Consider the following 18,525-nt stretch of genomic DNA (forward strand, 5'->3'; position numbering starts at 1 on the left):
GGTTTTACCGAAAAGTAACTTGGTTCCAAAGTCAACTTATGAAGCAAAGAAGATATTACGTGACTTGGACATGTCATACAAGCATATAGATGCATGCAAAAATGATTGTGCACTATTTTGGAAGGAAAATGAAAACCTTGATAAATGTCCGGTGTGTGAGGCGCCTAGGTACATGGATACATGTGCCTAAGGTAAAAAGATTCCTCATAAGGTATTACGTTACTTCCCGTTGACATCGAGACTAAGTAGGTTGTATATGTCAGGCCAAAGATCTAAGGACATGAGATGGTATATAGACAAACGTGTGGACGATGGGGTAATGAGGCATCCGGCTGATAGTGAGGAGTGGAAGGAGTTTGATTTGCAACATCCTGATTTTGCCTTCGAACCTCACAATGTAAGGCTGGAGTTCGCTATAGATGGATTTAACCTTTTTGGAAATATGAACAACAACTATAGTATGTGGCCTGTCATACTTATCCCCTATAACCTACTGCCTTGGTTGGTTATGAAGGAGTCATATTTTATGTTGTCATTGCTTATTCCTAGTTCTCATCAACCGGGAAATGAGATTGATATTTACTTGAAACCATTGGTTGACAAAGAAGGTGTAGAAACTTATGATGCTTATAGAAAATAGCATTTTCAGATGCGTGCAACTTTGTTGTGGACAATACATGACTATCCTGAATTTAGTAACGTGTCTGGGTGGAGGACAAAGGGTTATCATTCTTATTACATTTGCAACGATGAACCATATAGAGAAGCTTTGGAAAGTAAAATTGGATTCATTAACCATCGAGCTTATTTGCCTATGGTACATTGTTGGAGATATAGTCAGTTGCATAATGGTTTATTGGAGAAATGGAAGAGATCTTTAGAGTTACAAGTGGGAAAGATACAAGGATAGCTAGATAGAATGCCAAATATAATTTTAGGAAAACATCCAAGTAATAAGAAGAGACAACTCATTGGAGAACCAAATTGGTCAAAGGTAAGTATTTTGTACAAGCTTCCATACTGGAAAAATAAGAAACTTAAGCACAACATTGATGTCATGCATGTGAAGAAGAATATTAGTGAGAGTACTTATGGTACTTTGTTGGGCATTGAGGGGAAAAACAACGACACCAACAAGGCACGGATAAACTTGCAAAATATGAACTTTAGGCACACGTTGCATTTGAAACAACGTCCTAATGGATCATATGACAAGCCTCGGGCTTTCTTTTCATTAAGCCCAAATGAAATGGATGGTTTCTATGACTTTTTGAAATCTGTCAAGTATCCGGATGGCTATGCAGCCAGCATATCAAGGTCAGTGAATGCAAAAAATGGTAGATTATCTGGTTTGAAAAGCCATGACTGTCATGTGCTACTATAACGAATTCTTCGAATTGGGTTGTAAGGATTTGCACATAAAGACATTGGTCTTGTATTGTTTGAGTTAGGCAGCTTCTTCCAAGACTTATGCTCAAGGGCCCTAAGGCGGAGTGAATTGGAGAAACTGGAAGAGTGTATAGTTCTTATACTATGCAAGCTTGAGAGGTTCTTTTCTCTAGCATTCTTTGATGTCATGGTCCACATTGCTGTTCACTTGCCTCGAGAAGCAATTCTAGAAGGCTCGGTACAATATCGGTGGATGTACCCAATTGAAAGGTAATTAAATCATTTGATGCATCCATCAATTACATCTTTCCCATGTGGTATAAAATCACATACTGTGGTTATTTTTTCCTCATAGATACCTTGGAAAATTGAAAAGATATGTTTCCAACCGAATTTGACCAGAAGGTTCGATTGCATAGGCTTACATTCTCAAAGAATGTATTAACAATTGGTCTTTGTATATTGATGGGATCGAAACTGTGCATAATCGAAGAGAAAGAAATGAAGATTTTGGTGAATCTAGCGAAAGATTGATAGTTTTTTCACAGACTGCCCGACCTATAAATGGTGGGCAGAATGATGGCAACTTGTCTCATACATTGCTTGATACTGCTCATTGGTACTTGTTGTACAATAGTCCTGAGTTAAAACCTTATTTAAAGTATGTGATTTCATATGCATGTATTGTTTGATTAAGTTTTGAATATTATCTTCAATGCTTAGCTGAAAATAAATCACCTTATTTTTATTAGTGAGCACAAAAGCACATTGCATAATCCTACTGGTGAAGCCATAACTCAAATCCAACGACAAGAGTTTCCCAAGTGGTTCAGAGAACATGTAAGACATTTGAAATTTAATCATACACTAATAAAAATTAAACATTTAAATAGTTTCATTATTGCTTATTACTAATTAATATCACTTGTTGTATGTCATTATAGATGAATAGATTGAAAGTTAGCGAGTCACCAGAAGCAACTAAACAGTTATGGTCATTAGCAAATGGTCCTAAGTCGCATGTGAAGGAGTACACAGTTTGTATGGTCAATGGTGTAAAGTTTCATACAAGGGACCTAGACAATCTTCGTGTAACCCAAAACAGTGGTGTATGTATCGAAGGGGGCCATGAGGGAGAAATGCACGACTTCTATGGTCATGTGTGCAAAATTTGGGAATTGAAGTATGTGTTTCACCATAAAGTTGTTTTGTTCCCGTGTGAATGGTACAATACTGGTACCAATGGTCGAAGGAGAACGATAAGAACCGATGCACATTGCACAAGCATTGATGTTACAAGTCAGTGGTATGAAAATGACCCTTTTATACTTCCTAGTCAAGCGAGACAAGTTTTCTACCTTCAAAAGATACCAAATTGGGTGAACCTTGAAAAATTGTGCAATCCATCCAACATAAGGGAGTGTTTGATGTCTTGGAAGTCGGGGTTAGAGAATCCAATGATAATACAGAAGATAGTGACGCATTTCAACAAGAAGCGATTGTTGATGTTGTCTTTATCAATGTTGAGGACAATATTATTAAGTATTGTATGGGTGATGTTGAAACTGAGGTTGTTCTTGAAGGTGGAACTTCAGGAGATGCTAATCAAAATGAAGTGCATGAAATACCTAATGTTGATTTTGATATGGATTATGATATGTAGAGTTCATAATAATTGTCTTAAATGTTGCGTGCTTGTCTTAAAGTTTTATGCTTGAACTTGATATTGATATTGATGTGGCCATTTTTTGTGTTGAGTTAGTAGCAATTGTGTTCAAATTTAACACTTGTGAATTGCTTGATATGGATAATGGTGTGAACTGTGATATGTAAAGTTAGTAGTAATTGTTATTGAGATGTTTTGTACTTATCTTGAACTTGATATGGATATTGATGTGGTCATTTGTTGTGTTGAGTTAGTAGCAACTGTGTTCAAATTTTGTACTTGTGAATTGCTTGATATGGATAATAGTGTAGACTATGATGTTAAGTTAGTAGCAATTGTACTTATCTTTTATGTCAATACATAGTTTCAAAAAATGCCCAAAAAGGCCAAATACGCTCATAATATACCAAGGTATGAGATAGCAAGATTGGATAGAATGAGGCAAAACCAAGAGAAAATTGATGCTTTGGGATTGAAGCACATCTCAACTTCTCTAAAGGATTCTGCTCAGTCCAATTGTGCAAAAGAGAAAAGAAGTAGAGCTAGTGTTATGGTAGATGACGCTTATGTACCACCTATTGGTGACGATGACAATGATGATGAGTCATCTACTTCTATAATCCATAAGTTACAATAGATGTTCCATAAGGTACAATAGATGACAATAACTTTGTTGTTCCATTATTTGTAATGACTTTGTTGTTCCATTATTTGTAATGACTTTGTTGTTCTATTATATATATGTTTGTTAGTTACAGATGGCACCAGGACGGCTTACACGCTCACGAGGTGAGGCATCCATTCTGGTGGTCCAATCTACGGTTCAATCTACGGAAACACCTCCTGAGGCAAATCCTCTTGCCCAAAGTTCTTCTAGTGCAGAGGCACAGGCTACCAACGCATTAATTAGCACGACTAGTAATTACATAGAACATAATTAATTACAATTGCACCCTGTCTTTACTATTGAGATTATACTTCACTTAATTTAACATTGATAATGTTTAAATAGGATCTGCTAGGAGAAATACCCGTGGAACAACACGAGGTATAGCAGTAGGGCACTTGTTGAAAAAAGTGGTAAGCTGCCAGTATGTATAGCTGTAGAGTATGATGCTCCTGTTGGGAAGAATACGCGCAAGCTTGTCAATCAAATTGGCGTACAAGTGTGAAGTAATTTGTCTAATTACAATGTGAAAAACTGGAAAAGTGTTGATGTTGCTACTAAAGATGTGGTGCTTCAAAATATAGTGGTAAATTTATATTAATAACGTCTAACTCGTCTTTATTTTCACTAAGCATATTAAATTTATATAATAATATTTTTATAATATATATACACTTCATTTTACAGGATTAGTTTGAGCTACAAGGAGATTCCAACTTGGTAACAAAATCATTAAATACAAAATGTGGAAGATTATTGAGTTGCAACTCCAATAAGTTGCATCAAACTTATAAAAAGCTCGTACAATCTCATGGTGCTAACTATGTAAGAAGCCACCTGCCAAAGAATGCCACACTTGAGCAGTGGACTGGACTCATTGATGGGAAATGGACTAATAAGGATTGACTGGTAAATTATTTATACGTATATTATTATTACCCAATGTTTACTATATTATATTGTCAAATGATTAGCTTAATACTTAGATGAAGTAAATGTATACTGTTTTATTTATGACTTAATAAGTATCTTGAATGTTCTTTATTAGGAAAAATCAAGAAAGAACTCTGAAAATAGGAAGAAAACTTCAGGCAAACATAGATGCGGGACAAAGGCACTTGCTGTTAGGGTTGATGAGGAGGTGCCTGTTTTTTCATTTTCTTAAACCTTAAGATATTACATGAGGATGAAATGACATATGTATGTGTATCATTCTATCCTTATCATTCCATCCCTATCATGTTTGTAAAGCTATAACATATGTAGTATTAATGTTGTGATTATTTGTTTCTTTCTCTCTTTCAAATGATAGGAAACTATTCTCAAAGTGCAAGAGGATCATTGTCAACATCCTAATGCAATTCCCCTTACACAAGAGGAGATCTCAAACTTGGTTTTTAAGAAAAAGTTCGGTATTGTGAAAGGACTTGGCATGAGACCTTCTTTTTCTCTAGTAACCACCGTTTCATCTAGTTCCTCGGTGGAGTATATCCAACGGCTAGAAAATGAGATAATTGAGCTCAAAGAGGGAAGAGCTAGGGAGCAAGAGGAGCGAGCTAGGGAGCAAGAGGCACGAGCTAAGCAAGAAGAGGTCCAAAAGAATATTCTTAACTTTTTGAGGAGTAAGGGTCATGATGACGCTCTTACCTATGGGGGTGGTTCATCTTCAAGTTAAAACACTTATTGGTTAGTACTTTATATTACAATTTAAAATCTATATTTGTTTTCTACAACTTATACATTAGGAGTTGTGATTTTAATTCATTGGTGTTGCTACTCTTAATGCATTGTTAGAAATGTTTCTTATAACATAGTTAATGTTTTTACTGTACGATTTTAATATAATATTGTTTTTATATTTGTGTAGATTTCTTATTGGTGGCTTTTAGAGGATTTACTTTTGGCATTACTTGAAGACATATGAGGACATCTACCATTAGTTCTAATTATATTATGCTACACTTTTTGTATTGTTATAAAACATCTTGAGTTATTGTATGTGTTGCAAACAATTATTGTATGGAAGAAGTTTGAATTGGATACTTCTTTTATTTTTTACTTGTGGAATGTATAGATCTTTTTTTATAAATGTGTTGTTCAAATAAATGTGTTATTCAAATTTGAGGTTTTAATAATGTAATGACTGGTTACAGGTTAATATCAAAGCTATGAAAAAAATAAAAACAGAAAATAAGTTTTAACGACAAATTTTTTCGTCACAAATATAGCAACAAAAAATTGTTTTAGTGACGAAATATTTCGTCGCTAAATGTAGCAAAATTTTGTAAGAAATGGTTTTAGTGATGAAATTTTCGTCACTATATGTGCTTGGATTTTCTTAAAAATAGTTTTAGTGACGAATTTTTTCGTCGCTATATATACCCAAAAATAGTTTTAGTGAAGAAATTGTTTGTCACTAAATATGATTTAATAAACTGAAGTGTTTTTAGTGACGAAATATTTTCGTCACTGAATAGTGTTTTTAGCGAGGAAAACATTTAGCGACGAAACGTTTTCGTCGCTAAAAGTTTTTTATTTTTAAAACAAATTGGACTTTTAGTAATGAAATATGTCGTCGTTAGGACTTTTAGCGACGGGGTTTCAGTGATGAAATGAGTTTCGTCACTAAAAATCCGATTTCGTCGCTAAAAGTTTTTACTGACGAAAAACTAGACTTTTAGTGACGAATTTTTTCATCACTAAAAATGCATTTTGTTATAGTGTAAATAAGTTGTTGTTTCTATGAACTAAAACCTAGATGCATGTTGCATATTTTATTAAAACACTTATTGTTATTTTATCTAAAATGCATGTTGCATGTTTTGTAAAAACACTACTTATTATTACTTTATCTAAAGAAATCGATAAAAACAAATAAGTTGCTGTCTCCATCAACTGAAACTTAAATTTTGTTAAAACACTTATTGTTATTTTATCTAAAGAAATTGATAAAAACAAATAAGTTGTTGTCTCTATTAACTGAAATTTACATGCATGTTACATGTTTTATTAAAACCCTTTATTGTTATTTTATCTAAAATGCATCTTGCATATTTTGTAAAAACACTTATTGTTACTTTATCAAAAGAAATTGATAAGAACAAATAAGTTGTTGTCTCTATCAACTAAAACTTAGATGCATGTTGCATGTTTTGTTAAAACACTTATTATTATTTTATCTAAAGTAATTGATAAGAACAAATAAGTTGTTATCTCTATCTAAAAATTATTTTTATCCAAAATATTGCTGTAATTTGGTAAGTTCATTTGGCAATATCACAGTTTCAAAGCCAACTTTTATTATATAGTATATAATATATAGATTAATAATATATTTGAAATAAAAAAATATAATATAAAAATAAACTAAATATCATTTAAATGATATTTTAGATTAATAATATTTAAATGATATTTGGTAAAGTCATTTGGTGCAATCACGATTTCAAAGCCAATTTTTATTATATTGTATATAATATATAGATTAATAATATATTTAAAATAAAAAATTATAATATAAAAAATAAACTAAATGTTATTTAAATGATATTTAGATATAAAAACGTACTTTTAAAATTTTCTTCTTAGTGGGTTCCAGCTAGTTCAACTAGTAAAGTTTCTGATGGTTGAATAAGAGATCTGAAGTTTAATCCCCCGTCTACACTAAAAACTGATTGGTGTCTTAGTCTGATAATAAAGAGTTATCTTCAAGAACAGACGGTATGAGTTATAAGTTGAAACTCTCCCACAAAAATTTTCTTCTTAAGTTTCAAACGGACCGCCCCTGTGAATGTTCTCACACTAGGCAACATCAATCTCGCCAACCTTACACCAGTAAACGAAAAGCCAGCCGCTAAGGGCAAGTTTAATTCCGAATGACAGATGGGTCACCAAACACATGGACCAACACTCCAAATGGCCCACGCTAAGAGCAAGTTTGTGTAAGGCTTGCCTTTTAAACTTGCATATGGCGTAGGGATGGCAATTTTTCCCCGCCCCGCTTGACCCGCCCCTCCCCGCTTCGCCCCGTGCGGGTTTTCCCCGCCCCGCAAAGGTGATGGGGTGGGGATGGGGCGAGATTTTAGACCCGCATCACAGGGTGGGGCGGGGATGGGTTTACACTTTTTAGACCCGCCCCACCCCCTCCCCGCGTTAATAAGGATTAAATTATAATTTTTTCATACTCTAAAATCCTACTATTTAAACAAAAATATCATCAACTTATTTTATTCTACCTAACGTGGTTTTACCTCTCTTTTCTCTCAAGCAAAGTTGGAAATAAGGTACCGATTTTAACTCTTTTTTTTTGTCTTTTCATTCATGATTCAAATGTCTTTCTCAACTTACTGTTCATCATTAATATAATATGAGATTTTTGTGTCATACTATGAGATTTTTGTTGTGACATTGTCTTGTTAAACATTTAAATAATATTATTTAGTTTTTGCTAAAAATTAGTTTGATTTGATAGGATAAATTTATTTATAATTTCAAGTATATTTTTAATATTGAAACATGTCATTTTATTTGAAAAAATGGTAATAGTTATAGGGAAAATTAACAAGAAATAAAGTTTTACGGTATAAGGCGGGGCTTCGCAGGTCTTCACGGGGCCTTAAGGGGCGGGGATGGGGCAAGAAATTTTCCCCATCAGGCGGGGCGGGGCGGGGATGGGGCAAGAAAAATCTATACGGGGCGGGGGCGAAGATCCCATCCTTCGGCCCCGCCCCGCCCCATTGCCATCCCTAATATGGCGGAGTGATTCACACAAGAGGTTTCACAATTGCCATTGGTTGGAATTCAAACACGCATGGGTCTCAAGCATCTCAAAAAAAAAAAAAAAAAACAATGGTGTTATATATTGTTCACATATTGTTCACATATAGCTTGTCTTTTCAGTGGTGATTCTATGCAAAGTATTGACACAAGATCTTTTTTATGCAAAGTATTGACACAGGATCTTGTTTACCTCAGTAGTTCTACCATGCCAAATGTATATATCCCACACCAAGCTATACTTTCAAGACATTCCAAACTCAAGTTTTAACATTAGGTTAGTCTATGGTAAATCTAGGGTTAATCAAGTATTCTCAAGTGTATAAACTCTATATTAGGTTCATTGTAACACAAGTGCTTAGTATATATGTAGCGGTTAAGAATTTTCTGCTCTCTCTTTTGTGCTTCTGCTATCATTCAATCATCGCACAATCACACAACTTTCACAGATAAAAATCCAGAGGTTAAAAAAGAAGAGAAAAATCATTTGTAAAAACTCATGTTTTTAGTATATAAATATAAAAACACAAAGTAACACACTGTGCGAAAGAAACACTCTAAGAAAACAAAAAGAAAACACATCACATTATGATCTCTCAGTTACTCCACCTCCCATGAAAAACCCATTGACTAGACACCAACACCAATACCATCTTCTGCCCTAACGTTTTCCAAGCTTCCCCATTCCTATCCCACCACACAACATCATGACCCGTCTTTTTCTTTTTTCCTTTTTGTGCATATGGTTCCTCTTCTACCGATCACAGCTGAGCATAACTACGTACCACTGTGAATACCAATCAAATTTCTTACCTTAGATTGTTAATTTCAAGCATCGACTCATGTGGGTTTGTGGGTTCTATTGAAACTGTAGATGATATAGTGGTAAAAACCTTTGCACATAGATCAGACACAACAAACCAAATTTCGATGACAACCTTTGGTATGTAGGGGCCAAAAAATTTGGTGATGATTAAGGCCAGACAATGCATTTGTGTTACTTAGTCCCTTATCCTAACTAACTGACAAGTCACATTGCTGTCTAACCCAAGGGGTAATGAGATCCAAATAGTACCATGAAGGATAAGGATTGAATCCAGTATTCCTGTGTGCACTGACCCAAGTCGATTCCGTGAATGAAATACATCATACATGGTCCTTATAGGTTATGTTATAAAATTCCAAGTACATCCCAAAACTATCTCATGATGACCCCTCTATTTTCAATTGATTTCTAAAATCTTAAAATGTGCTTTCCCAAGTTTTTAAACACATACACTCTAGTAAAGCCCTTTGAGTTAGCATTTAGTATCACTCCTGGTACAGACATGTTATGATGGGACGTTGCTCCTCAAAAACTTAATGCTGATAGGCTTATTCGGTGTTGAAATATATCACATGTAATAATGGGTTTCAAATAGAAATTCGATTCTCACACAAAATGATAAAATTGCACGCATTGTAATTTGCCCATGCATCATTTGCATTTTTTTTTTCAGATGCTTATGGATTTCATGTATCTTAATATATTTTCATTTTTTTTAACATCCTTTAGCTTGAAAAGCATGTTTAAAGTAGGGTTATGCATGTTTTGAACATTTTCCAGATTTGGTTTCAATCCTTTTGTTATTGTTATGATGAAAATTTATTTATTTGTAAATATGTAGCATTCTACTCATTAATTTTTTGTTCTAGGTTTTCGTTGTTATTATCTTGCTTTATTATTATTATTATTTTTTAAAATTCAATCTTGCTTTTATTTTCACGGTAATAGTGTGAATGCAGGGCCGGCCCAAGTCCTAGGCAACTTAGGCCTAGGCCTAAGGCCCCACCACAAAAAAAATATTTACCCTTTATAAAAAAGGCTCATTCTATTGTAAAAGGTCCCAAATTTTATAAAAGATATGAATTTTTTTAAATGGTCGTGCACTTTTAATTATTAGTGATGTTAGGGATATCACAAATTTTATTATAGATTTATAATTTGACATGTTACTAATCACAACAAAGTATTTTAAATATTTATCAATTACATTATTGAAGCTCATCAACCGCTGTTATTGTTATATTATATTGTGAACATTTTGTAGTACCTTTAGTATTTTCCTTTTTTATTTCTAACAAGGCTTTAAAAAAAATTTACAAATGTGTTAGATCATCAATGATGATTAATCTCCCTTAATAGTTTGAAACTTTCATATTTTTAAACTAATCTACGACCAAGCTACACATCAATTAATATCATAGATTATACATTAGATTAAAAATATAATTAACTATGTATCGTCGTATATCCAAGATAAATTAATTTTCTTTTTAAAAAATAATATATATTTTTCTTTTTGTTAAATTTATGTTTCAACTTTGATATTCAATTCTCTATATGAAATTAACCTTAGTTTTAGTTAGTATCATTCATTATATTATGTATTTCATACATCAAATTAACTTCAATTTGATTAACATTACATAGTTTTATTTAGTTGATATATACATATAAAAGGCCCCACATAAATCTTTTGTCTTAGACCTCAAATTAGGTTGGGCCGGCCCTGTGTGAATGTGCAATGATTTGAAATGTTATAGTTGTAAACTACTTATAATGGTCATTTAACATTTAAATATTAGTCTTTTTTTTTTATCAAAAAATAATAGTCTTAAGATCGGCTAAGGTGAGTGTCATATACCTTCCTACATTGAAACTTATGGTCATTCTATGGTGCCCCGATTTTTTTAGTGGGCATGGTACCCACCTTAGATCTTAATCGTAGATTTTAAGTGTTTTGATATTGACCGTTTATTTAATATAAGTGCTATACTGGTTAGAGTATCCACAGTAGTAGAGCTAAAAATTTAGCTATTTGACACCACAAAAAGTTACTTTATCTGATTTTACCTACTCACATGCTGAAGCAGTAGATCTATTTTAACTTTCAGCACAATAAAATAATATAAACATCACAATAAAATAATATATCTACTACAATAAAATAATATATCTACTACAATAAATAACAATCACAACCACTCGCAACCGCTATTGCTGCCACTACTGCCGCCGCCACTGTCTCTTCCACCGCCACCGCAATCGCTACCACCGCCACTACCGCTACTGCCACTGACGCCACCTCCACCGACTCTTCCACCGCCACTGCCGCCGCCACCACATGATTACAAATAATCGTCTAGTGTTAACAAGTGATTTTTATAACCTCAAATTATACTTATACATTTTTTTTTTTACTAAAACAATTTCTCAATCATCATGATAGCAAATAAGAAACTAGAGTAACAATTATATTTTTGTTTTAACCCCAAATTATATATATACAAAACTCAAACCAAATTATGAAATTGAGGAACTTGGGCTGCTGCAAATAATTTTCGCTTATGTCCTTATGGAATTGGGATTGTTTTCACAAATGTTGCCCATTTTGGATATATGCCATCAACAAGGTAATATCCCATTGTGTAGTTATGACCATTAATTGAGTAATGTGCTGCAGGAGCACGTCCTTCAACAAGTTCATTAAATATATGAGACCGCTCTAACACATTAATATCATTATTTGACCCAAGTAACCCAAAAAACACATGCCATATCCAAAGATCATATGATGCTACTGCCTCCAAAATAATAGTAGGTTCACGAATATGACCACAATATTGACCTTTCCATGCAGATGGACAATTTTTCCACTTCTAATGCATGCAATCAATTGAACCTAACATACCTGAAAAACCTCGGCGTTCGCCATGAGCTAACAGTTTAGCAATGTCTTCATTGTTTGGGTTTCTCAATTATTCCTCAGAGAAAATATCAATTATCGTAGTAACAATTTTTTTCAAACTTTCTAATGTAGTAGTTTCTCCAATCTGCACATATTCATCTATCAAATCACCCGATACTCCATACGCAAGCATTCTAAGTGCAGCAGTTATCTTTTGTAATTAATGAAGATAAACCAAGTTTGTTGGCACTATTTCTTTTTTGGACAAAGTAAGAGTCATGAGCTTCTACCTTAAATTGAATATGGAGAAAAAGAGAACGCTTTATCCGAAATCTCCTATGAAATAAAGTGGGTGGATATATTGGTGTGGGAGCAAAATAATCAAGAAAAAGCCTCTCATGGCCTACCAAATGATTACGTTGGATAGAGCGACGACGTTTAGGTTGTGATGTTTCCATAACAAGTTCTTCGATTATCTCATCCTCATGTGAGTCATCAAGAAGCAACTTGTGAAACAAAGAGCGATTCATGGATGCAACTTTCAAGACAATTGGAAATCAATTATTACTATAGATGCAAGATTAAAGTCAAGTGACATAAGCCACAACAAAATGAATATAACCAATTCACGCACAAGTCACAACACAAACAAGATGAACAATAAATTTAAAGGTTTACTACCAAAATACTATAAAATACTATAAATTTTAAGCCACTACAAAATACTACCAAAATACTATAAAAGGTTTACTACCAAAATACTTAAAGGCCTACATAAGCCACTACAAAATACATAAAGGCCTAAGCTACATCCAAAATGCAATCAAACTCATTAATTACGTGAACTTCGTCTTGCCATGATTTCATCTTGGAGTTGTTCATAAAAAGCTTTTTGTGTTCCAGTCAAGCCACTTGTATCTTTCATCACGATTCTCTCCTCCTCTAACATATATTGCATCTCAAATTTTTTCTTCTCAATCATGACTCTTTCCTTCTCAATCTTAAGTTTGTTGTCACTTCTTTCCTTCTCAATCGTAAGTTTTTCCCTCTCAATAAACATTTTTTCCTCTTCCAATCAAGTTACCTCCTCAATAAATTTCAATTACTTGGTCAAATATTCCCTTACATCTTTTCCAGTGGCTTTGTTCTTTCGGTTGGCCTTTTCGGCCTTCTTACCAATTGGCCTCTCAAAATTGGAATCGTCACCAAGTCCGGACCCACAATCCCCTTTGCCCATAGATGTTGACTCTAGAGTTGGAGGAACAGATGCTCTCGATCTTCCATTAGGATCAGCAAACTTTGGTTGGTCCTTTAATATGAGCCAACAATGTTCAAGAAGAAAGGGTTTCTTGTGCGTCCCTTTATACAAAGCCTTCGCATTGGTAATCTAAAAAAATTAAAAGAAATATAACATGATTAGTATCTTCAAACTATTGGTGAATGGGTATGTTAACACTATTGCAATATAATTTATACTAGATCTTGTTCGGTTATACCACTTTGATGATGTGCGTTAACTTTAGCCATGCACCTTGCAAACTTATTTGTCTTTTCACTAATCGTTCCCCAACGACTTAACAAGGAGATAATAGTACGTGTGGTATCAGATGTATTGTACTGCATGAAGTATTCCCAAACTTTTTGACGAAATGTATTTTGTGTTTGTTCATTACTGTTTATGACATCAACACTAGTATTGAGCCATGCTGACACTAGGAGTTGATCTTTCTCTACACTAAAGTTAGAGCCCCGTTTTCCTTTTTTAGAAGAGGCATTTTCAACTTGAGGTGGAGAATCAGAAACTGACATAAGAGTATTTTGAGATGTTCTTAAAAGTTGTTAGTCAATTTCTATATCCCCATTCATGATACCCGTGTAATATGTTAGGTCTCTATGTGACTCCATGTCTCTATTTGACTCCATAAAATTAGACCCAAAAAAAAAAAATAATAATAAATGTAAACTTCCTTGCACACAGAAAATTCCCATAACATTTATGTTAAAACTTAAAATACTTAGAATTATAACAATAGAACATGATTATGCATAAATACTTAATTTGACATGTAGCTTAATCCCACTGATAAAGAAAACCACACAACAAATTCCTGCAAACTAAAAATTCCCTATACATTCCAATACAAATACATTCTGTCCATTCATGGATGCTCTGAATCAAAACGAATGGATGCTCTGAGATCAAATGACAAAACTTTTCATTGAGCAAGAATAGGAAAAAAATTATTGCATCTAAAATAATAAACTGAAAGAACAAGAAAAAGAAATCATTGACCACAGTCTTTGATGTTATACCCAAATAAAAAATCCCACATTCTTTGATGTTATACCCAAATCAAAAATCTCAAAGCATCCGCATGAAGAAGATAGAGACAACTGACCTGAAGTGGATCAGCGGAAGAGAAGTGGGTTTGAGGCGGATCAGCGGTGTGGGTCTGAGGTGGATGGCGGTGTGGGTCTGAGGCTGATTGGCGACTTGGGACGGTTGGTGGGTTGGTGACGTCAAGCTTTGGTGGTGGTGAAACAGAGAGGTGAGAGTTTGAGAGATTGAGCTTAAGAGAGTTTTGAGAGATAAGAGCTTCAGATGAGGCGGATGACGGCGTGGGTCTGAGGCTGATCGGTGGCTTAGGACGGCTAGTGGGTTTGTGATGTCAAGCTTCAGTGGCGGTGACGTTGAAGATGAGTCGGGCAGGTGGCGGTGAAACAGAGATTGATAAAATGAGAGAGTGAGCTTGAGAGAGTTTTGAGAGATGAGAGCTTCAGATGAGATGAGAGTGACACTGAGAGAGAGGCGTGAGAATAAAAGAATGTAAAAAAATAAACCAACCTATATTATTTTAATCCGGGTTGGGAATAAAAAATTAATTTTTTTAGCTCTTAGCTATAGTGCACTGTAGCAATGAAGGTAAAAAATACCTTTAACTCTACTGCTATAGTGTTGCTTTTTGTGTTTTGGTGGAGCTAAAATAGCTATATAGCTATTTAGCTCCACTGCTGTGAGTGCTCTTACAAGTTTAGCAGATCAAGTATAAAAATTGAAAAAAAAGAAAAGAAAAATCAGTTTGGGTTTGTTCTCTAATCTATTTTTTGATGCGTGCACAGACCATCCTATTTTCACTATGGGTCTTGAGTGTTGAATCTGTTGATAACCTTTACATTGAAGACAAAAATTGTCAATAACCAGCGATCCTAAGGCCAAATCATGCTATTGAGGACCTTGCAACCACTAAGCAATCTCACCCTATAGTATATTTTCAGAACCCACCCAAAACTTCTAGATCTAACAACTTTTCTATCATTGTGTGTATTGTATCTATGAAAGGAAGGGGGGGGGGGGGGGAAGACAATCATAGAGCAAGAAAGATTAGAGCTGGGAAGAGCTAAGAAAAGGAAAAGAGAAAGCAGGGGTTTTGAGTGGCGGCACTGCATTTTGCAGTGGAGGTCGTGGTGGTCCTACTTCCAAAGCGGTGAACCGTACGGCGTACACTGATTAGAGAGATTTTTAGAAGCAGGTGTTTGTGTGTGTGTCTGTGTGTTTTTTTTTTTTTTTCATCATCTAAGCGCTGATTTGGCCAATAGAACTTAAACACGTTAACATTTCATTTATTATTTTTGCCAAAAATGTAAATTGCATCATCTATATTTGACCAAAATTTATTTCAAACCTCTAACTTTATTTTTGTTCAATCTGAGTTACCTATATTTCAACTTTATTTAATCAAGGTTTTTTAATTTCTGTTAAATTTTGTTGTGTTAGAGTTCAAATTTTTAAATTTTCTATAGAATTTTTTAAATTAAAAAATTCAATTAATTACTAAATATTCTCAAGAGAAAAAAAAAATTTAAACCAGTCAAGAACACTAACAACCTTTTTCAACAATTATCTTCTCAAGAACACTAACAACAAAATAGTTCAATTAAAATTTTACTATTTAGAAAAATATATTTTAATTTAATTATGCACATATATGCATGACACTATTATTTTTAAAGTATATTTTGGGTTAAAATAAATTTACCCCGGTTGATTAATTCAATTACCCAAGTTAATTAATTAGATCAAATTACATGCAAATCGTAGAGGCACAAAAAAAATCACCAAATAAACTAAACGTAGCGAAAATTAAATTGATACAGTGATTTGTTAACAAATGAGGAAAACCTCTCATAAGGCAAAAACTCCATCAGGTGAATTTAATGTCACCAATCCCAAGAATCCACTAATCAATAATTAAGTAGTCACAAGTATGAAGAATCTTACCATTATTATGACATATCCCAAAATACCAACCTACAGTTAAACGTTCACTCCAATACCCAATTGAACTTGATCTTGTAGCAGACTTTTTTTCCTTTGTTGTTCAAATCTCCAATTTATGACTAACTCCAACAACTTGATTGATTGTTATTGGCTGTAAAGTTCTTCACTTCATGAATAATGAAGATTAGGAAGCACTTAGTTACTAAACCCTAAGACGTATAGACGCAATAGCTTCTCACAAAATGTATGAATTCTAGGTCTCTTGATTATATTGATCATTTTTTTTTTAATGTTTTAGGGTAATTTCGGTCTTTTTAGGTTTTAGGGTATTTTGATCATTTTTTAGGTTCAAGAGTATTCTGGAAATTATTAAGGCTTTTAGAGATATTTTGGTCATTTTCAAGTTTTATGAGGTATTTTGGTCATATTATAGGTTTCAATGATATTTCAATTTTTTTTAAAGTTTCAAGGCTATTTTGGTCATTTTTAAGGTTTTATGGGCATTTTGGTCATTTTTTAGGTTTAAGGTGCATTACAGTCGTTTTTTAGGTTTCATGGTCATTTAGGTTATTTTTTTAGCATCTAAGGGTATTTCAATTATTTTTTAAATTGAGAGGGTATTTCAGTAAGTTTTTAGGTTTTAAGGTCATTTCAATCATTTTTTAGGTTTTAAGGATATCCCAATAATTTTTGAGAGTTTCGAGATTATTTTGGTAATTTTTAAGTGTTAGGATGCTTTTTGGTAATTTAGTATATTTAAGGGCATTTATGAAATTTTAGAGATTTTAGGAGTATTTTTGTTATATATATTCGTCGATTATTAGGTAATTTGGTGAGGTGTTGGCTATGCCTATATGTAATGTTGGTACAACTTAATATGACGGTAGAATTGTCAAATGTGAGTAAAAAAAAAAAAAAATTGAATGTGATAAAAGTACAGTTACATGTGATGTTGGTACTATCCAATGTAACAATAGAACTGTCAAATGTGAGAAAAAATAGGGTACCACTAAATGTGACACAAGTACACTTAGATGTGATGTTGGTACTGTCTAATGTGACAATCGAACCATCAAATGTAAGGAAAAAAGAAGAAGAAAAGGAACCACTGAATGTGATAAGAGTACAGTCACATGTGATGCTGGTATTGCACAATGTGAAAATGGAATCGTCATATGTGAGAAATAAAAAGGAACCACCAAATGTGACAAAAATATTGCCAAATGTTATGTTGGTATTACCAAATGTGACAATGAAACTATCAAATATGAGAAAAAAAAAATAAAAGAACCACTAAATGTGACAAGTGTACAGTCACATGTGATGTTGGTACTACACAGTGAGGATGGAACCGTCAAATGTGTGGGAAAAAAAAGTACTGTAAAATTTTATGCTGGTATTGCCGAATGTAACAATGAAACCATCAAATGTGAGAAAAAAAAAGGGAACTACTAAATGTAACAAAAGAACAGTCACATGTGATATTGGAATTGTACAACGTGATGATAGAACCATCAAATGTGAGAAAAAAAAAAGGAACCACTAAATGTGACAAAAGTACAGTTACATGTGATGTTGATACTACATAATGTGAGGATAGAACCGTCAAATGTGAAAAAGAATAAGGGAACCACCAAATGTGACAAAAGAACTGTCAAATGTGATGTTGGAACTACATAATGTGAAGATGAAACCGTCAAATGTGAGAAAAGAAATAAAGGAACCACCAAATGTGACAAAAGTACAATTAAATGTGATGTTAGAACTGCACAACGTGAGAATGAAACCGTCAAATGTAAGAAAAAAAAAAAAAGAATCACTAAATGTGACAAAAAAACTGTCATATGTGACATTGGAACTACACACTGTGAGAATAAAACCGTCAAATGTGAGGATTTAGTAATCTGGTATAGTAGGTTGCCTACTAGTGAGTACCATACCCCTTAAAAAAAAGGGAAATACGGTAGAATTAGCCTGTAACTTAATTTCTAAACTCAAATTATGGAGGTAAATTAGT

General features: G+C 33.6%; 1 protein-coding gene across 1 annotated transcript; it reads right to left on the bottom strand.

Annotated features, from left to right (window-relative positions):
* Positions 1–13,331: 13,331 nt before the first annotated feature.
* LOC142628732 (glutathione S-transferase T3-like) lies at positions 13,332–14,038 on the bottom strand. Its single transcript, XM_075802776.1, has 2 exons — positions 13,706–14,038; positions 13,332–13,616 (listed from the first exon to the last, which is right to left on the bottom strand). Exons 1-2 carry the CDS (start codon positions 14,036–14,038, stop codon positions 13,332–13,334), a joined length of 618 nt encoding a protein of 205 aa, XP_075658891.1.
* Between the last annotated feature and the right edge of the window lie 4,487 nt (positions 14,039–18,525).

The sequence above is a fragment of the Castanea sativa genome, chromosome 3 (assembly GCF_040712315.1).
Source record: "Castanea sativa cultivar Marrone di Chiusa Pesio chromosome 3, ASM4071231v1".
Lineage (NCBI taxonomy): Eukaryota > Viridiplantae > Streptophyta > Magnoliopsida > Fagales > Fagaceae > Castanea > Castanea sativa.